Source organism: Bombyx mandarina, chromosome 10 (genome assembly GCF_030267445.1).
Source record: "Bombyx mandarina strain Sakado chromosome 10, ASM3026744v2".
Lineage (NCBI taxonomy): Eukaryota > Metazoa > Arthropoda > Insecta > Lepidoptera > Bombycidae > Bombyx > Bombyx mandarina.
In genome coordinates, this window is record NC_143217.1 from 4741622 (window position 1) to 4763128 (window position 21507).

The window sequence follows — 21507 nt, forward strand, 5'->3', positions numbered from 1 at the left end:
AGCAGAAATGACATTAATACTAGTGCGTTGTCACCATGAACTTGTTTGTGAACTTTGTTTTCATTCTATTGAAGTGTTCGCTCTTATGGGCAGGTAAAATTGAGTTTTTTTTTTTGTTACTATCTTTTTAATAAAGCTGAATATATTTTTCAACATTCCACATACATTTTTATTCCATTAAAATGTGAGCATTGACTGCTTGAAACTTCTTTCACTCAAATAATATACAAATCCCCAGACTACATTCGTTGATATTAAAAACAGATAAATTGTATTTATTTTGTTAAAGTTTTTAACATTTTCTATTCAATAATACATCCCCCTATCTTATAAATGGCTGAGGTGAACTTAAGAAGTAAATAGCTAGCCTGCTGGCTCAAGACAAAATATGGTTAATTTGAATTATATACTTAAAAAAACGAAATCAGTCAGTCGCGGATACATTACAACCAAATGTTAATTTATTTCGAATAAACATAAAAATTCAATTTATTATTTTGTCCATAGCCCTAACAATTTCAAATGAAGAATCTAAGGCCCCAGAAAATAGAATAATGGGTGGAATAAATGCAAAACCTCATGCACACCCGTACATCGTATCGTTGCAGATTAGGTTTCTGTTTTTAAAATTGCATATTTGTGCAGGCACATTGCTTAACGAATATTGGGTAAGTTTTGATAAAACGAATTCACTAAATGTTAAATTTTATATCCTCCTCCTCCACGCGTCGTTTTCCTCATTACTGACTCCCCCGCTGCATCAGTTTCTCCCGAACGATTTCCCTCCATCTGCTGCGATCCTTAGCTTCATGAAGGGCTTTGTGGAAGTTGATGTTTAAAGAAGATCGTATTTGGTCCGACTATCTCGTGGGACTGCGTCCTCTGGGATGTTTGGCATCTACCTTTCCTGTCACCATCAGCTGTTCTAGATTGTGACCCTCTTTACGAGCAATATGTCCGAAGGTTTCCAGGACTCTACGAAGGGTTTCTATAAGGCCTTCGTAGGGTTTATATCCATTATAATGAATTTAAAAATGTTCTTGCCTTTTCTCACTGTCTTCTTTAACCTGTGTCCAGTCAATGCTGAGTCCAGGTCTCTTCGTGTACACTCTATTCTTTTCGGCCTCTTGCCTTTTGCATCAATATTGTGCTGGTCTTAATATAACCGATTTTTTTTAGTCGTAGATATAATTAACACTATTTTTGCTTTAACGACTGACGAGTCGTCCATGACCACGAAAACCGTAAAGTATTTGAAACGTCAGAAATAATATAATGAAAATAACAAAATTATAGATTAAACCATAAAAGTGGTTTTTTCTTTTTTTTAATAAATTTAAAATCTCGAAATAATGTGTAAAATGAATAAAGTCTCGTTTCTAAAATTGGTGGCGCCACGCTATCGCCGATATCAAATCTAAAATTGTCGCGATATTGTTGCTCATACAAATTCATATACAGAAAACGATTTATAATCTATGTATATGTCGGAGGAGAAACGCCGAAGGAATGTTTTTAAAAAGTGTGACGTCACCATTGCTGACGTCACGGTCATTAAGTTCTCGACGATGACTCATGTTTGGGCTTCCGAAACAAAACTTCAAACACGTGAGCGTGTTTACAAGATTTTAAAGTATTGAAATTACAATAAAAGGGACTGTTTAACATCAATTTCTTATCACAGAGTAATTAGTTGATGATCAGTAGGTAAATAGTCATATTTGCGCCGACACGGCCATACTGACAGGCGGTGCGCGCTCTGCACCGGCCTCGTTGATTCTCGTAGGTTTTTTCTTTGATTCTCATTGACCTGCAGGAATAAAAAGTTTCTCTGAGTAGCGCATCTGTTATACTTGCGTTACTTGTAACTATGTAGGTTTGAGACTTATTAATGCGATTTGATTGTAGGGTTCTCGGAGGGTATCGTAGGGTTCTCGGAGGGTATAGTAGGGTTCTCGTAGAATTCTCGGCGGTTCTCGTAGAGTTCTCGGCGGTTCTCGTAGAGTTCTCGGCGGTTCTCGTAGAGTTCTCGGCGGTTCTCGTAGAGTTCTCGGCGGTTCTCGTAGAGTTCTCGGCGGTTCTCGTAGATTTATTTAAGGTGTTCGGATAAGGATGTTGTGTAGTGTGATGTTGTGGCGTACACTGTGGTACTTATGTAGTGGGCGTACACTGTGGTACTTATGTAGTGGGCGTACACTGTGGTACTTATGTAGTGGGCGTACACTGTGGTACTTATGTAGTGGGCGTACACTGTGGTACTTTTGCCGAGGCGTACACTGTGGTACTTTTGCCGAGGCGTACACTGTGGTACTTATGTGGTGGAACTTTAGTAATCAAAAATAAAAACTTATCTTTGAGTGTTGATTTTGTTGCTCGACCATGCTGATTTGTGAAGTAGATGTATAGGCTCATCGGCTGTTGCTGGGGGGTAGTCTTCTTCCGCCGATACGGTTATCTGGTCACCAGGTTGTTGCTGAGCGGAGGCGGCGTGTGATCCCGCTTCTGATGTCGGAGGAGAAACGCCGAAGGAATGTTTTTAAAAAGTGTGACGTCATCATTGCTGACGTCACGGTCATTAAGTTCTCGACGATGACTCATGTTTGGGCTTCCGAAACAAAACTTCACCAGAATTCACAATAACTGCGTATATTTCACGAGAAGCGTGACAACGTTCAGAGAGATCCGTACTGTACTACGGCTCGGACACGAATGAATCAACGCTTTTTTTTTTTTTTTTTTTTTTTTTTTTATGATTGAAAGATTACTGGTGGCCCGGAGGCCTTTCCAGCTTCACCAGGACAGGTGGGCGAGCAAAGGCTCAGCCAGGAGGGGTGGGATTTGCTAACAACTGCCTGAGCGCCTCCGAAGGAGACCTAACAACTCAAGAGCAATTGCTTCGCGAATGAATCTACTACCGGATCGGAATCGCGACCCACTGAGAAGATCCGGCGAGAAACTCAGCGGGCTGATGCATGGGTTAGGTTGCACGTCGACCTCTTTGTCGAGTTCGACGAGTACGGTTACCGGGGTTCCTCAGCCTGCTTCTAGTGTTAGAGCTGAAGGTATCTAATGCAAGAGTTATTGGATCTGATGGATCCGTAAGGACGTGTCTAGGGCGACGACGGTGACTTGCTCCTGCGTGATCAGGATTCGGGGAGTAATCAGCGGCGGCAACGATAAGGCGATTATCATGACGCATAGCCTTATCGAAGTAACGTTCCGACATTGACTTCATGTGTTTGCGGATCGATTCGAGGCCCAGGTCATCGTGTAAGTCGATGTTCCTCACGAACCACGGAGCCCCGACGGCTAACCTGCAAAAGCGGGATTGTAGGGATTGGAGGCTGTCTATGTGTGTGCGGGCCGCGTGAGCAAACACCACACTCGCGTAAGTCATGACGGGCCTTATGCAAGTTTTGTAAAGTGTCACCTTGTTCCGAAGGGACATTTTACTCCGCTTACAGATCATGGGATAGAGTCTTCCGAGAATAAATGCGGCACGGTCGCGGACTGTTTTTATATGCGGGCGGAATGTCATGGATGCATCCAGGGTGACTCCCAGGTACTTAACCTTCCTGGCCCAGGGTATAGGTTGGCCGAAGAGGGTGATCGGGGGTGTGATATTTCTCCTCCTAATGCGGGAGGAAATAAGCGGTGTGAATCAACGCTAGACAGCACGGCCGTATTTATAGGACTTTACACGTCAGCGTGTTGACAAGTATTAAACACGTGAGCGTGTTTACAAGATTTTAAAGTATTGAAATTACAATAAAAGGGACTGTTTAACATCAATTTCTTATCACAGAGTAATTAGTTGATGATCAGTAGGTAAATAGTCATATTTGCGCCGACATATATAAAAGAAAGTCGTGTTAGTTACACTATTTATAACTCAAGAACGGCTGAACTGATTTGGCTGAAAATTGGTGGGGAGGTAGCTTAGGATCAAGAAAAGGACATAGGATACTTTTTATCACGTTTCTGTGGGATGTGACATGAAATGTGGTATAACAAAACGCAACTGACAGCTAAACGTAATGTAGTTTATGGTTAATATTATAGTAGAATTTTGAAGTTGACCGGTTGATGTGTTTATTTCGAGTTTCGATTAGCTTAATGTGTCGACAATCAAATCTTTCCCGACGAAACCGTAATGCAACTAGGATTTGAAACTTTGAGAGTGAAAAGACTGAAGAAGAACAAGAAAATATAATAATAATAACTAAAATACATGGCCAATAAATAATCATTAAAATACTTGCTTTTTTAATTTACATTAATTATCCAAATAAAAAATTTACCTTGATCAATAGTCTGTTCATTTATTGCCTCTAAGGCGGAACAAAGTTCGCCGGGTTCGCTAGTTTAATATATATCTTCTCGGTTACATTTATTTGACCAAATTCAAAAAGCCTACCTATCAACAGATCCTGTCTGCCGCCCACTGTATTCCAAGTTTCTTTCTGATCAAATGGCTCCCGATGGAAGCCATTGCAGGATCAAATAATATCAATCATTTGGCACGAACAGCACAGATTGCCACAATTTCAAAAAGAATACCGCATCCGCTATTTACCAGGCAAGTACTGATTATTTAAAAAGAAAATTTTCAGGGAGTTCACGGAGAAAATTTGAGTAATTAGTTGATTCGAAGGGTGAGGCAGCCATTGTACTTTAAAAATGTGACTTAGAACTCGTGTCTCAAAGTGGGTCGCAGCATTAACGTTGTTGATAGGCTTCGGATAGCCGACAGCGACTTTTTTAATAACACAAAAACTAGAAATCGTCAACTCCGTTACGTTTCGGTGTTGTTTAAATCCCAACAATTAGGTAATTTGAATTAACTCATATTTGAATTAACTCATTAATAATTATTAAGTAGGAATTTTACTGGTTGTAGGACCTCGTGTGAGTCCGCACGGATAGGTACCACCACTCTGCCTATTTCTGCCGTGAAGCAGTAATGCGTTTCGTTTTGAAGGGTGGGGCAGCCGTTGTAACTATACTTGAGACCTTAGAACTTATATCTCAAGGTGGGTGGCAGCACTTACTTTGTAGATGTCTATTTTTTTTTATTGCTTAGATGGGTGGACGAGCTCACAGCCCTTCTGGTATTAAGTGGTTACTGGAGCCCATAGACTTCCACAACGTAAATGCGCCACCCACCTTGAGATATAAGTTCTAAGGTCTCAAGTAAGCTACAACGGCTGCCCCACCCTTCAAACCGAAACGCATTACTACTTCACGGCAGAAATAGGCAGGGTGGTGGTATCCACCCGCGCGGACTCACAAGAGGTCCTACCACCAGTAATTACGCAAATTATAATTTTTGCGGGTTTGATTTTTATTACACGATGTTATTCCTTCACCGTGGAAATCAAATTAATAAAATTGGTACCCGTAGATATAGTTTTATATGTATATATAGTTTTTTTGGTTTTCATAAGCAACTCTTCTACCTCATTCTACTCATCTACCTTAAAAAGATGCAACTAATTCAATAGCTCTTTATATTTCGAAATAGACTCTTAAATTTTAAGTCGTCATCGTTAAATCGTAACCTTATTTGCTTTCAGTGACATAGCACCGTATGACATAGCGATGCTTAAAACAAGCAAGCCTTTCACTTTCACAAAAGAAGTTAAACCCATAAATTTACCGGAAAACTCTCAACTTCGACACAAAGACCTTATTCTTGCCGGTTGGGGTGAACTCAGTGAGACGAACATCATATTTTCTAACTCACCAAGTAAATTGCAGGAAGTACGAGTGCAATACATCCCGTATAAAGGTAAAGGCAATATTCTGGTACATCAAATCAAATTTATTGCACCTCAAAATCACCGTGACGTTGTTGCTGTTTTTAGTGGTGGTAGGACCTCTTGTGAGTTCGCACGGGCTCGTACCACTACCGTGCCTATTTCTGTCGTGAAGCAGTAACGCGTTTCGGTTTGAAGAGCGGGGCAGCCGTTGTAAATATACTTGAGACCTTAGAACTTATATCTCAAGGTGTGTGGCGCATTTACGCTGTAGATGTTTATGGACTCAAGTAGCCACTTAACATCTTAGTGGGCTATGAGCTCGTCCGCCCATCTAAGCAAAAAAAAGGTTAACTTTACCACCGGCTCCAAAAAGAAGTCAGATTCATAAGAAAAACTGTCGAAATATACGGCCCACCTGGTGGTGAACGGTAACCGAAGTTTGTGGACATCAGTAATGCTGGGAACACAGCTGAGCCTTGCCTATTCCATTTTGTTATATTTCTTTTAAACGCATTCTTCTCTATAGAAATGTTTTTTTTTTATTATGCTGCCACTTTTTATCGCTGTAGTGAGAGAAAATACATTTTTTAAGTCTAGTACTATGTAATTTCATTAATCTATCTATACAGTGATAAAAAAGAAACTTATGAAGGAAACCCTATAATTAGGATATTAATGCGATGCCTGTACTTAACCGACCCTTATAAATTTAATATAAAGAAACACTTTTTTTTCAATGTATAGATGGTACATGTACAGAGCATAATATTTATTAAAATACAAAATATGGCTATCCAAATATTGTCCAAAATAACGTACAATCAGAAGTCTTGAGTGCTATATTGACTAACAAAGAATACTAAATGATTACAGAATGTCACGAAGCTATGGAAAACCTTTTTGAAGACGATGGTAGTATTGAAGACATTGAAACTTTGAAAGAAAACGTTCACATTTGTACGGGCCCTCTAACTGGTGGAGTGGCAGCCTGCAGTGGAGATTCCGGCGGTCCACTTGTTGAATACATATCTAATTATAACAGCGATAATGCAAAAAAAGAATTCAATGATGGCAATGAGGTAAATAGTAAAGAAAATTCACGTAGAAGCCAAGATGGAAACGCCGATCATAAAACACCATATATAATCGGAATAGTTTCATGGGGATTCGTACCTTGTGGAGAACCAGGTGCACCCACAGTATTCACGAATGTTTCTCATTACACAGATTTCATTTATGATCATATATACGAATGACAAATAAAAATAATGATCACATAAAAGTTTTTTATTTTACTAAACATAGATCTACACTCATAGGTAAATAGTTACTTATATTAAATTTATAAAAATAAAAAATCAACCTTAAATTAGAATTCCTTACATTCGATCTAGTAATTCACATAACAAATAAAAATATTTTATATTTGAGTATTTTTGAGTTGCATTAAAACCACTTAATTTTTTTTCTCTGAGTCCGATAAATTTATAAGGTAAAATAAAATTGATAACACAAAGCTATCATCGTATATTAAGTTACATTTGTTTAGTTAAAGTAAAAGATTTATAGAATAACTTAAATTCACATCCATTCTTAAATATTACAAACTTCAGTAAAAACCGATTAAGGCACTTACTAATCATTCTCGAGCACAATAAATTATCAGTCTTTTGGTACTAATTAAGTAAGACATCGGGAGGTCTATAGCTGCCACACTTTGGTAATGAATCCACAATGGATGTGGGTAATGCTTGTGGAACGTTTATCAGGACTGCTGTGGGTACAGACGAAACAGAACAAGCTCTACATTCGAGTAACCAACTACCTCCGCGGTTGAGTTTGACCCTGACTATTACGAAACCCTTATTAGGAACGGATATTGTGTCTTTGATAGGAGGGCTCTGTAAATTCCTGAAAATAAGTAAATAATTACGAAATAATAAAGATTATATGAAATGTAAATAAATATCTGAAAATGCAAATTCTCTAGCGAACCTGTTTTATGGAATTTAATAATAATTTGAAATAAAACGGAGTGCCACAGTTTGTCGCGTTTGTCTTTCTGTGGTAGACGTTTGCTATACTTTATCAGACTTATACGAGTTATAAGGTCGTACACATAAAAATTACCCTAATTTTATTAGAGAAGATGATTGGCATTTTCCGAAAGCCCGAAATCCTCTTACAGTGAGACCTAGCCCGTAAACAAACTAGCGTTTCTTTAATACTATTAGCTGTTTTTACTTGAAATACATACCTCATTAGTTTCCCCTCCTTATCCAATTGAATAAACTTCTCTTTCGTCAAGGGATTTCCATCTTGGCTATATCCCGTTGCTAGCACCTTCATACCGAAACCGTGCATGTGGAAAGTATAGGATTCATCACTTCCATTTCCTAAAATTTAAGGAAGAACAAGTAAATAAATATTTCAAGCTAAACGATACTACCATTCAAATAATGGTTTACTTTTTTTGATTACTATTGGAGGCAAACAAGCTTACGGTAAGTTGCTACTGTCGCTCAATGATATCAGGAATGACTGAAGCACAGTCTAACCACTCCCTATTGATAAGACATGGTTCTTTATGATATGGATCTTTATATGTATAAAGTCACATAGCTTGAAACGAAGATGCGAACGGACTAATAGACTTCAGGTATGGGCTACTACGTCCTCAATGACAACGGCTGAAATTTCCATGCAATTCGCTCCTCTGTGTTTGTGTTAAAAGGGCAAGTATCTGTCATGTTGATCTCTCAAGACGTCCTTTTTTATTGCTTAGATGGGTGGACGAGCTCACAGCCCACCTGGTGTTGTGATTACTGGAGCCCATAGACATCTACAACGAAAATGCGCCACCCGCCTTGAGATATAAGTTCTAAGGTATCAAGTATAGTTAGAACGGCTGCCCTACCCATCAAACCGAAACGCATTACTGCTTCACGACAGAAATAGGCAGGGTGGTGGTACCTACCCATACGGACTCACAAAAGGTCCTACCACCACTAAATTCAACACCCACCTTCATTAATTAAAGCTATCTCCAACATATCTCCAACAACAGCTTCCACCGTCTGTATACATTGTATTTCCAATTGCTTGCTCTCATCCCCGACGTTACAAATCAAATTTTCTTTAATTTCCCGAGGCTTCAGTAAAATTGGAGCGTTCGGGTATAGAAAACTCTTCTCATTTATTTGTACTACACCTTTGTCCTGAAGAACTGTGAACACGATTACAATAATAATAAGTATTACGATTCGTTTATGTAAGTTAAATAATTATTTATAAATTTAAATTAGAATAATCACTAAATTTCTATAAATTAAACCACTTACCTGAATTATCATAAACCACATACAACTAAGGCTTATTTCAAGTTACTAAAATTACAAATCTATATATTAATACGTGAAGCAAAAACTTTGTATCCTTTTTTACAAAAATTGCGCGGACGGAGGAGTATGAAATTTTTCACACTTACAGAGAATATAGAGAAGAAGTGCACAATGCTCTTTTTTTTTTAAATAATGCATAAAAAATACATTAAATCAATAAAGAAAACATTACACACACTACCATGTATTTGACACACACATATACTCTTTGTTTAGTGTCAAATTTTTGTTATTGCTTAAAGTCTGTAGTCAAATTGAGAATAGGTTAGTATTGTTTATCTTTAATATTACGACGATTTGTCTATAGTGTAGTCTTGGCGAAATCTGTAACCATAGGACCATAATAATGTTGAAACTGATAATTTCAATTAATAATAGTCGAATTTCGACTACCTACTGCGGGACCACTAGTCTATATCTATACTAATATTATAAAGAGGAAAGATTTGTTTGTTTGTTTGTTTCGAATAGGCTCCGAAACTACTGGACCGATTTGAAAAATTCTTTTACCATTAGAAGCCGACATTGTCCCTGATGAACATAGGCTACTTTTTCTTATTTTTTTTTATTTTTTTTTTGGTTTCATGTGTGTTTTAATGTTTCCGAAGCGAAGCGAGGGCGGGTCGCTAGTAATTAATAAACGCGCTAATTTATGCACCACGTCTCTAATCCTCGTTTAATAAAACACTGCAGTCAATAAACTTACATAATGGAGCTGGATAGTAAGCCTTCTTTGGAATAGCATCACTGATGTATCTGAAATCATTTTCCTCTTTAATAGGCTTCTTTCTGTCAATCGATAAATAGATCGATTTAATATCGGAACTGAAAGAATCATCGCGAATCGATTCCAGTGCTTGTCCATTTAACGCTGGCGTATTTTCATCCAATTCGGTGTCTTGCAATTTTTCATCCTGCAAAACAACATTAGAAGATGTATCACACATTTTCCGAATGTAATTTTATGTGGGTTCACGAGTGCTCATAGGTGTGGTGGTGTCGTCCTAGAGTAGCACCCGACCTCTGCCCGTAGCTATGCCGTGAAAAGCGAATATCGAATTCAACGGAAAATTGATAACAGCGTTCTCTAAGTACCAACGAACTGCTATTGCCAGCCGGCATTGGTGATATGGCGTATTGTAAGCCTAGGCAGGTATCTGGTACCGGATACCATGGACTATTCCTGTCGCAAAACAGTCTTGCATTATTCATTGAAGGGTGAGACGACTGGTGCGGTAATAAAATAAAAAATTCGACCTCAAATCTCAAGATGAGTGGCGGCATTCAAGCAGTTAGTTATATCTATTATGTCTATGGGATCTAGCAATCACTTGATCAAAACTTTTGGTATATAAAAGTGTAAGACAATCGTATATCAATATTAATCTCCTATTCGTCACTGCTGAGGGTCGTGACCACCATTTTGTATCGCCTTCGCATGTACGATCTTTCTACATGAATACACAATAACAAAAAAAAACTTTCGAAAAATCGCGTTCATAGTTAATCACTTTACTGGTGGTAGGACCTCTTGTGAGTCCGCGCGGGTGGGTACCACCACCCTGCCTATTTCTACCGTGAAGCAGTAATGCGTTTCGGTTTGAAGGGTGGGGCAGCCGTTGTAACTGTACTTGAGACCTTAGAACTTATATCTCAAAGTGGGTGGCGCATTTACGTTGTGGGTGTCTATGGGCTCCAGTAACCACTTAACACCAGGTGGGCTGTGAGCTCGTCCAACCATCTAAGCAATAAAAAAAACAACTTGCTAATAGACTTTATTTACTTAACATGATGCAACACAATCAATGCATTCCAATATTTATGCTTCATGAAACGAAAAATAAGTTGACAATTTTTTTGCTTAGATGTGATGGTGACGTGGTGTGGACGAGCTCTCTGCCCATCCGGTGTTAGATGGTTACCGGAGCCCAAAGATACCAACAACATAAATGGTTTTAACGCTGGGGAATCCTTTTACGGATACCAGGTCCCAGGAAACTACGCCCAAAGCACCCGCCCTGCAGAACCGACTACCGACTAAGCCCCATCGAGCTCCACCACACCAGCTAAACGAAACCTACGGTACCGCATAGTGCGTGCCGAAGTCCATCTTCATCGGTACCCGTCCTGATAAAAGGACGAGATTTCATCCCCGGGAAAATCCCGAAAGACGTCGTCCCACCTTGCACTGCCTTTTGCACTCGTCAGCCTCACGACAGACAACACGACAGCCCGCAAGGAGTGATCCCACCCCAGCAACGCGATGATAAATGTCGCCACCTACCCGTGCGGACTCACAAGAAGTCGTACCATTTTGCGTGTTTAATTTTTATTACACGGCGCTATTACATTAACGTGGAAGTCAATCGTGAGTATAATAAGTACGTATCTCATTAGAAAAATGAGTACCCGCCTGCGAGATTCGAACACCGTTGCATCGCTTGATACGAGTGCACGGGCGTTTTATCCTCTAGGCCACGATGACTTCAACAATCACATTCTTCAAGTCAAAGTATTACATTGCTTTCTTTCTTTCTACCTACAATTCCACAGTAAAAAGCCAACCTGATTTTGTAACATAGAAGTATAGTTGAATCCAGAGTATATGAGCATAGATTTACTACTGAGTCCGCCACAGACTCCTTGTCCGCTGATTCTTATCCAGTATCCGTTGCTTGGCTGGTCTGCTCTAACCACGACATCCATACGTTCACCTGAAATAATACATTAAAATATATAGTCAAAACTTCACGGCTGTAAAAAACGAATAGGTTGCATTGAAAATAACACTGAGCTAAAATAACTTAAAGTAACCAGAAAGATGTAGTGAGTGATCAATTGTCTGAGCACCTGGACATGAGGTTGAGCGACGTACTTCACTGTATCACTGACCGACATAAGTGTCACAAATCACAAAAAAAGGTTGTGACCTTGTGAGCGCATCACGATGCTCAGCAATTAGCGATAAGTTGAAGGAGGAGAAAGATTTTTTAAAGATTAAACTGCTTTGGTACAATGCTTAAGTGCCTTGTTCCTTCGAACCTAAAGGCAATAGCAGAAAGCATAGCTCCAAGATGGTACAAAGCGGGTTTACAACATGCCTTAGCACTACCTAAGATAAGATACAAGAGAAAAGATTATGATTAAATTTACAGAGTTAGGTTACAGTGTTAGACTGACCATAACTGCGAATGGGAGTAGAAATAAATGACCTCGAGGAATTTTATACTATTGTTACGCCGGTAAGAGTAACGCCATCTATCGCCGAATAGTCGAACGAATGTCGAAGGACCCAGTAGCACCTAGAACGCTAGAGAACTACAACGCCATCTATTGTCAGATAGCGGAAACACAATACTAGATATGTGTGGAATGTTCTCGAGAATTCTAGGGATGTGATATCGGCTATAAAAGCGATGCAGAGCCAGCAACGCAATTAGTTAGTAATCGGAACTACTCGAAGCGAAACAGCGAACGGATCACCTGAAGCGAAGCGGGAGAAGCGAATTGAAAGTTTTAAAGTGTTTGTGAAGTGTTTTAAGTGTTGTAAGTGTGGAATATAGTATTAACTTGTGCTTTGGTGGAACTTTTTATTTATCTCGAACCCCAGCGCGTAGCACTATCCATCACAATTTCATGATGAATTTCCGAATTAATAAACCTCCTCTGACTTTAAAGTGATGTTAAAGTAAGTGCCGCGAAAAGCATCAGTACGTTTTAGAGACATATCACTAGGCACCAAACACCAGGCAAATGGTTGGGCACATTGAGATAGTCCGCATTATAAAAGATTCTGAATTTGTAACAATTTGGAATATACTGTTTGAAATAATAAGGTCAATTTCGATTGGACTGCTTACAAAGTTTGAAGAAATGCACATAATTTGTATTTTACTACTACTAAAAATAAATTACTTTCAAATAAGATTTTCAGCACATCTTTAACTTTGATCACGAAGTGAGTATAATGTGTCATACAATTGAATAAAATATATCTTACAAAATATTTACATATTTCGTATATTTTAAATATATAAAATCTAGGTTAGCTGTTGCATGTCGTGATGACCTTGCGAGATTATAATCGTAATTATTTCGCTTTTAAAGAAATCGTATTAATTAATTATTGTTCGATGTTTGTTTTTGGTCAGATTATCTTAACCTGGCGACATCCACCAAATCGAACTTCTACTCTCAAGCGCTAGAGTTAAAGTATCCTACGACTGAAAGGCCCAATAGCTGTGGGCCGGCTCAGCGTCCTGCAGTGGCAAGGTGAAAGATATTCTCCAAAATAACTCCAATACAAAACGCTTCAAGCTGCCCCGCGGCTGCCTCGATTGATTTATATTTCATCTAAAGTTATCGTTTCAATTCCAACATGCCCTCCAATCCGTAAGCTGAAGTACGGCAATTTCATTTTTTTTTTATTGTCTAGATGGGTGGACGAGCTCACAGCCCACCTGGTGCTAAGTGGTTACTGGAGCCAAAGACATCTACAACATAAATGCGCCACCCATCTCGAGATATAAGCTCTAAGGTCTCAAGTATAGTTATAACGGCTGCCCCGCCCTTCAAACCGAAACGCGTTACTGCTTCACGGCAGTTATAGACTCCTGACTTAAAAAAAAAGTTCTAAGAAAAGTCTTAAATCAAACAGGAATTTTGGATATGAAGATGATCGAACGACCCGTTTCAACTGAGTCCCCGTGCTCATTCATCTGTCATTAACGTTCCGTCTTACTGGGTAGAATAACTGCTGTAGCAATGTAGACATTTAAGATTGAATGTCAAGGTTAGTAGCACAGTTACCATACAAGAAACACTGTGTGAATTTCACGTCAGTCCAGATCCTTCCGATCCATTAACTCTGCTTTTATGTACCACAAGCACTGGTCATCGTCCTCGTCGAAGCCGTCGCTTGTTACGAAGGGCTCGACGAGCGAATTAGCCCATAGACACAGCCCACTGAGTTTCTCGCCGGATCTTGTCAGTGGGTCGCGTTTCCGATCCGGTGGTAGATTCTGCGAAGCACTGCTCTTGCTAGGGCCAGTGTTAGCAACACTCCCGGTTTGAACCCCGTGAGCTCACCTACATGTTAGGGTGAAGCTGAAATAGCCTCTCAAACTTAGATAGGGGAAAAAAACAAGTGTGAATTTCAATAATCACTGTAAATCCCACTACCGGAAAACTATGTTTATTTTCCGCTCCAACATACGAAGTAGCACAAAAACACAACATTCATAAATAATTAACCAAAACTGTTTGCATTCTTCAAAAGTAAGAGCAAACAGTTTATTTCAAAATTAACATTGAAAATGACATTGAACTGTGAATTCTTTTCTTTTAAATTATAATGGCCAATTAACATATTCCGTTTTATTTATTAGCATGTGCGCAATTCATTTAAATAATTAAACTTGTTTCTTGTATTGGGTAAAGTAAAGAACTCTATTTAAGTGCAAAAGTAAACTGTTTACAATCTTTTCAGCTAAAGACCTGTATTTTTGGGAAATAATACGCTAACTAAAACTTTAGTTGATTGTCGTATTTATTATCATATTAGACTTAATGAAGAAAAGTTGTTACTAGTGGTAGGACGTCTTGTGAGTCCGCACGGGTAGGTACCACCACCCTGCCTATTTCTGCCGTGAAGCAGTAATGTGTTTCAGTCTGAAGGGTAGGGCAGCCGTTGTAATTATACTGAGATCTTAGAACTTATATCTCAAGGTGGGTGGCGCATTTACGTTGTAGATATCGGGCTCCAGTAACCACTTAACACCAGGTGGGCTGTGAGCTCGTCCACACATCAAAGCAATAAAAAATAAAATAAAAGTACTGTGTAATAAAATTAATATCGAATCGATAGTTGTATTTAAATCAACTAGCAGATTTCATTGATATAATACTTTAAAGTTTTAGTAGAGATCCTCTCTTAGTAGAGATGCTCGATTCCATTACAAATGAAAAAACTGTCAATAAGGTGAATGATCACACAACGATTGCTTGATCATTTTAATTCCTAATAATAAAGATGCAATATCGAAAATTACTTTCAAATATTACATTAGTCGTGCCTTGCGGTTTCACCTGCGCTCAATTTTAAATCCAGAAAGTATGCAACGCGTTTTGATATTCCCGGCTTAGCCAAGCTTACACCACTCCCTATTCCATAAACTACCAGTCAATTTGTAGATTTTTGGTGTGTAAATTCACGACTCGTCAAACACATTTGATTGAGTGACAAACATACAAACTTTCACATGTAAAATATAATATAAACCGAGTCTTAAGCTCAATTCCCAAGTCGGTTAAATTAATAAGTCAATTTGCTCTTTGTCGGAATTATATAGATTATGTTTAAAGGTGTTTAAGTATATTTTTCAGTCTCTGTTTCGCAACTACAGAGAACCCTAGTTGGAGGCCAGATGACAAGTCACACTTGTCCCCATTTATTATTTTTATTTCAACCCACAGACATCCACTCCTGGCAATGGGCCTCCCCAAGGCTCGCCGCAATAACAGATCCAGCGCAAGGTACTCGGTACTCAACTAATTACTGTTGTTACTAATTACTGTGTAGCAGACGATCACATCATGATTATCTCTTTTCTTTTTCTCCACCTTATCCCACTAGGTGGGGTCGGCACAGTAAATTTTTTCTTGCATTTTCTTCTATCAGCCGTCATCTCAACACTCACTCCTCTCATATCGTCATTCACACACTCCATCCACGTCTTCTTCGGTCGACCTCTTCCCGCTCTACCTTGCACTATAATTTCCATACATCTCCTAGTCACATGCATCTTCTCTCTGCGCATCACATGTCCATACCACGCTAACCGTCCGCTCATCATGATTCCCGCAATTCTTAGGAGTTCGTCGGCCCACGTCACGATAGACCTACTCAGGCTGCGCTTTCCAGTACGCAATCTCCATACGAGAACTTTTCAGCGCCAGCAGTAATTGTGTGCAGCGCAGTGTTCTTCGAGCAATTTGCTCGGCCCAATGCCAATTCAGTCTGGCAAGATATTACTGTTATTGTATAATAATATCCATATCAATATTCCATATAACAATTATTCTGTTACTCGAAGGTACTACCACACTGCCTATTTCTTCATTTCGGTTTTGAAGCTGAAGTAGTCGTTGTACTGTAAAGACTGAGTCTTAGAACTCATGTCTCAAGATGGCATTGTAGGCATTACTTAAAGATTCAGCATTTCGTAGACACCAACCTCGACTTTTTCGCTGATCACTTAGACCAGGTGGGCCGTGAGCCCGTCGCCCCATATTAGCAACAAAAAATAATAAATACATACATACATATTTACTAACAACCACGCCACGTTAACTGGTCCCGTGATAAGTTCGTAAAGAACTTGTGTTACAGGTACCAGATAACGGAAATAAATGTAAGATTTTTATTATACACATACATATATTTAATATACATCCATAGCCCTGGAAAAGACATTTATATTTATCATACAAATATCTTCCCTTGGCGGGATTCGAACCCGCGACCCCCTTGTATAGTGACCATGTCACTTACCACTACACCAGACGGCCGTTAAAACCGTTAAAAACATATGCTCACGAATAATTTATAATTCACTTAACCAGATAGAACGTGCGTGTTTCTTTACGTGCTATCATAGCCAGGATAGAATAAACTTAATGCGAGCTACAAATTTCCAGTACTAAAAGTGAAATTAAAATGAAACCGGTTCTCAGTCGACCTTAAACTTAAGCCGCGGACTAGCGCGTGAATCGGTTGCCTTTCTCCTCTCTCGCAATTACAGAGAAAATAATAACAATTTTAAAAATGACTGTTGTTTCCGTTAGGCTTTGCAATATGCCTATTTTTTATTGCAGTAGATTGGTGGACGAAGTCCCATCCCGCCAGGTATTACGTGAGTATCAGGGTTAAAAGGCGATGTTAATGTAGACGAAATACTGAAGCTTTGAATATTACCACAGATTACTACTGTAGTACTTATTAGGCTTTCTTACGACACGTGTTCCTTGCACTTTCCTGCCGCCAAGCAATAATGTATTCCAACTTGAACAGTAAAAATTGAGATTTAAGCTTGATGTCACAAGCTGGGTGGCCCATTCGTTTTCTGAGCTCTATGGGCTCTGGATGAGGTATAAACGATCTAAATTGCGGTACCTACCCTTGCGGTCTTACAATATGTCATTCTTAGAAGCTACTCAATACCAGACGAGCTAACCCGAAGCAAAATAAAATTCTTAAACCAATAATAATTTATTACTTTAGCAAAATTGATTGACACAGTCAATTCTACTCCTAGAAAGTTGTGATAGAAAGGTCGCAATGAATCGAAGAATTAAACACGTAACAAAAAGTACTGATGTGGTTGAAATGTGCTCTTAATAGTGCGTCTTATGCAATATTTTCTAATTTACACTCACCGGTTGCATCATAGACACAAAAAACATGACTATACTATTTTATGTAGTTCCAAATTGAATGAAATAACGTATCAGATTTACACTTTGTTTTCCACGCCGAGCAATGACGGCATGCTGTTTAAGCAGTGCGTTAAAAATTAACATATTCATATATTTCGGTAATACGAGGACAGTTAATTACAACATAAAATAATGTTTTTCATGCTACACATTATTCGAGGGTTTAGAAATCACGACAAAAATAATTAGTTAATTAATAAATACTCTGTTAAACTCTTTGTGAATCTGGGTCATGAAGCTATGTTAACAAGACAAAGTATGTACTTAGCTAATTCTTAACCTTAACATACCGAGAAATGTAATGCCGCATGACGCATTTTTTGATCATAATATTTTGATGTTAGTTTTCAAATAAATCTACATCTAGTTTAGACTTTAGTGTTCCATAATTTATGATAAAATATGGAAGCAGTTTACTTATTAACCCTTAAAACTGTTAAACTTCTATTATATCTTCTATTATATATATTCTGTTATATCAATCAAAGCATTTTTTGGTTCATTAAAAAATTAATATCTGCGTGTTTCTTTGCTAGTGATTTTACATGCGGAACCTTTACCGTACTCCCAGAGGTCTGTGTTGACGAAAACAAAATACGCTTGTACTTAGAGATTGTAAATGTAACTTACCTGGATACAGTTGTACCTTTCTCGTGGATACAGGCTTGACTGGTTCTCCGTCGGTGGCAATGATCACAACATCGTGCTTATCAATGCTCATTACAATGGGACATTCAATAGCAATTGCGTTAATAAGCCTCAATCTGTACGCGTAGTCTGGTAGTACGAAGAATCTGAAAAAAGCCAATTGTGTTAAGGCAAAAATCAGATAAAATTTAAAAGTCTAAATCTTAAGTCAAAGAGTATTGAACAAAATCCTCAAAAACATCATGCCAAAGTTTGTTGTTGGATTTTTTTATTGCCTTTGTAGGCAGACGAGCATAATTGGCCCTTCTAATGGTGAATGTTACTGTCGGTCTTGGATGTTAGCAACGCCAGGGACAGAGCCAAGCCGCTGCCTACATTTTTGCTGGACTTTCACTCAACAACAAAGGTACACATTAGTTTCTGATATATATAAAAAAAAGTTAACCCGCATGGAAATAATATTAGTTTTATATAAAAAAATTAACACGTATTTTGTTCTTTAAATTAATAATAAGAATAAGGCCAGTGATAGTATAGAACATGTTCAGTAGTTTAATGAACATATTTTACTATAGTACGCACTTAGAACTTTCTTCATTGCCATTCACAATTAGAGAATACGGTTTCAAACGACTTAAGTCTTCGAGATTCCCGGTCATGAACTGATCGAATTTGGCGGCAATAAGGACCGTTGTTTCTTCGCTCCTGTCATAATCATACAAATTCGAATGAGCCTCCAGAGGTTGAGGTTGATTCACTATCAGAGACCCGTACAGTCCATCACTTTGATGAGTAACTGGAAAAAGAAATAGAACTGGAAATAGATTGATAATGGCAACTCTCAAAACCCGACAATTCGTTTATGCTGCTCTATGTTCAATTACTAAAAATATAAAAGGTACAATACAAACAATGATTCATTATTATATACAAATTAATCATATCGAAAGCCTTATGCATATCTAGGTACGGACTGGTGAATTTTGATGAAACTACTTGTGTTCACAAAACTGGACAATTACAGCCAGATTGAACTAAAAATTCACATTTTTTTTCATGTACTAGCTGACCCGGCAGACTTCGTAGTGGCTCAATCAATAAATCAAAATACCTAAACTTTTGTATAAAATAAACTTAAAACAAACAAAAGAAATCCGTCCGACGGGGGACACATCAAAGGAAATACAAAATTGTTATTTTTATTTTTAATTCCGAGCATTTTCATATTTATCTACCTTTTAAACCTTCTCTGGACTTCCAATAATACAAATAATTCAAGTCCAAAATTAGCCCAATCGGTCCAGCCGTTCTCGAGTTTTAGCGAGACTAACGAATAGCAATTCATTTTTATATATATAGATAGATAATAATAATAATAATCTGCATAAGCTGAGCTCTCATTTTAACTAAACGTACTTCCAGATGCTGACCAGACATACCAGTTGTTTTATTTATTCTAAACTAGCAACCCGCCCTCGCTTCGCTTCGGAAACTGTAATTTATTATTGATTTCTCCACTATTTAATGGATGTTATTATACATACGAACCTTCCTCTTCAATCACTCTATCTATTAAAAAAAACCGCATCAAAATCCGTTGCGTAGTTTTAAAGATTTAAGCATACATAAGGACAGTTATAGGGACAGAGAAAGCGACTTTGTTTTATACTATGTAGTGATTAACGCGGACGAAGCCGTGCTATTCGATCGTGCTAACGAGGAATACATACATAAAACTAAACGAGCATAGAAATTAACGTAGATATCATTATAATGTACTGATATGACGTATTTTGTTTACCTGATGTTTCATTTAATTGTATGAAAATGCCGGTAGTATTGAAGTCGTAAAACTACGGAGAGTTGTGGTTAACTATTTTCGACCAGAAATTTTTAGTTTTTTTTTATTGCTTAGATGGGTAGACGAGCTCACAGCCCACCTGGTGTTAAGTGGTTACTGAAGCCCATAGACATCTACAACGTCAATTCGTCACCCATCTTGAGATATAAGTTCTAAGGTCTCAGTATGAATGGCGGCATTCAAATCGTAGTATGAATGGGTCACGACGAGGACACTGTGGACCTCTTCTGGTCTTCTAAAGGTGTAACAAAAATACTTACTGCCTTATTTCGTTGGAGAAGAATTAAAGAACTACCATTACCTGAGTCTGCATGATAGAAGAAAGTACCAGGAGACGAAGCCCTGAAAGCGTATTTGTATGTCATTCCGTAACTTATCGGACATTGTGTTATCATAGGGACACCATCCATATAAGGTGTTCCTTTTTGTTCTATACCATGCCAATGAATCGCTAGATCCTGGCCCGGGATTCTGTTGGTCACTTCCACTATTATTATATCATTGACGCAAGCGACAATTGGAGGTCCCGGGGTTAATCCATTCATGGTTAGTGCAGGAGTTCCATCTTCCATTATGGATGGTTCGATATTAATTTTGTACTGACATCGTCTCGGTTTCACGTTGAACTTGCAAGGTCGGTGACACGATCGATCTACATAATTAATATATAAATTAAAAACTTAAACAAACAGCTCAAAATATACACATACTATTTACTTTATAAGATTATGATCATTTATTCCAAAATAAACTTTGTAGAATAGCACATGCTATAATAATATTTGTAGTTAAACTAGAAATTGAATTACAAACAAACCCGTATTCTTGGTGGTGTCTTCAAAAAGGAGGTTCGTCGCCATCGGAGCGAAACTCTCCAACGATGCTTTTCCATTATTACTGATGTTAATAAAAATAAATAAACAAAAAATAAACACTTTCATTATGGGCACAACACTACGCCTTTCTAACGAATTGACGTAAAAACATTACATTAAACACGAGTGATTCTCGGTGTGAGCCGAGGCAAACTGGCTTGAGCCTCCGCACTGTTTCTCTGCCACAGAAACCAAATTTAGCTCTTTCACTTAACGTTTCCTCAGTAAGTATCGCGTATTGAAATATTGTTGGAAATTTAACAGTTGTGGTAAAGGTTCTTTTACAGTCATTTTAAATATATAGCGTATCTGACAAATCCTAGCTAAAACAACTTTTACTTGCTTCCGCATTCAAACTGATTTGGAATTCAAAGCACGAGGACGTTTGAGGCCTATAAAAAACAAAGAAGAGTAGCACTAAATGTTATATTAATCCTCTTTGTGCTTTTTAATTGATTTTTTTT

At 38.2% G+C, this 21507-nt stretch overlaps 2 protein-coding genes across 2 annotated transcripts; one reads left to right on the forward strand and one right to left on the reverse strand.

Moving 5' to 3' along the window:
* Positions 1 to 7044, forward strand: LOC149502147 (trypsin-1). The gene is made up of 5 exons (XM_089730230.1): positions 1 to 93; positions 508 to 668; positions 4428 to 4579; positions 5577 to 5791; positions 6636 to 7044. The coding sequence occupies exons 1-5, from the start codon at positions 36 to 38 to the stop codon at positions 7016 to 7018; spliced, it is 969 nt and encodes a 322-aa protein (XP_089586356.1). The 5' UTR covers positions 1 to 35; the 3' UTR covers positions 7019 to 7044.
* A 109-nt stretch (positions 7045 to 7153) lies between these two features.
* LOC149502148 (multicopper oxidase 3) lies at positions 7154 to 21497 on the reverse strand. Its single transcript, XM_089730227.1, has 9 exons — positions 20986 to 21497; positions 20470 to 20820; positions 18890 to 19103; positions 18290 to 18453; positions 11729 to 11877; positions 9870 to 10077; positions 8788 to 8988; positions 8020 to 8158; positions 7154 to 7673 (listed from the first exon to the last, which is right to left on the reverse strand). Exons 1-9 carry the CDS (start codon positions 21107 to 21109, stop codon positions 7439 to 7441), a joined length of 1785 nt encoding a protein of 594 aa, XP_089586353.1. The 5' UTR covers positions 21110 to 21497; the 3' UTR covers positions 7154 to 7438.
* Positions 21498 to 21507: the final 10 nt, after the last annotated feature.

What these genes read in the sequence shown, in the direction of transcription:
- LOC149502147 (XM_089730230.1), top strand. Translation starts at nt 36, where the DNA reads ATGAACTTGTTTGTGAACTTTGTTTTCATTCTATTGAAGTGTTCGCTC. An exon ending in CCGCATCCGCTATTTACCAG is followed by an intron (nt 4,580 to 5,576) that starts GCAAGTACTGAT and finishes ATTTGCTTTCAG; the next exon opens with TGACATAGCACCGTATGACA. An exon ending in GCAATACATCCCGTATAAAG is followed by an intron (nt 5,792 to 6,635) that starts GTAAAGGCAATA and finishes AAATGATTACAG; the next exon opens with AATGTCACGAAGCTATGGAA.
- LOC149502148 (XM_089730227.1), bottom strand. Translation starts at nt 21,109, where the DNA reads ATGAAAGTGTTTATTTTTTGTTTATTTATTTTTATTAACATCAGTAAT. An exon ending in CTTCTATGTTACAAAATCAG is followed by an intron (nt 10,078 to 11,728) that starts GTTGGCTTTTTA and finishes GTTGTTTTGCAG; the next exon opens with GATGAAAAATTGCAAGACAC. An exon ending in GATAGCTTTAATTAATGAAG is followed by an intron (nt 8,159 to 8,787) that starts GTGGGTGTTGAA and finishes CTTAAATTTTAG; the next exon opens with GAAATGGAAGTGATGAATCC.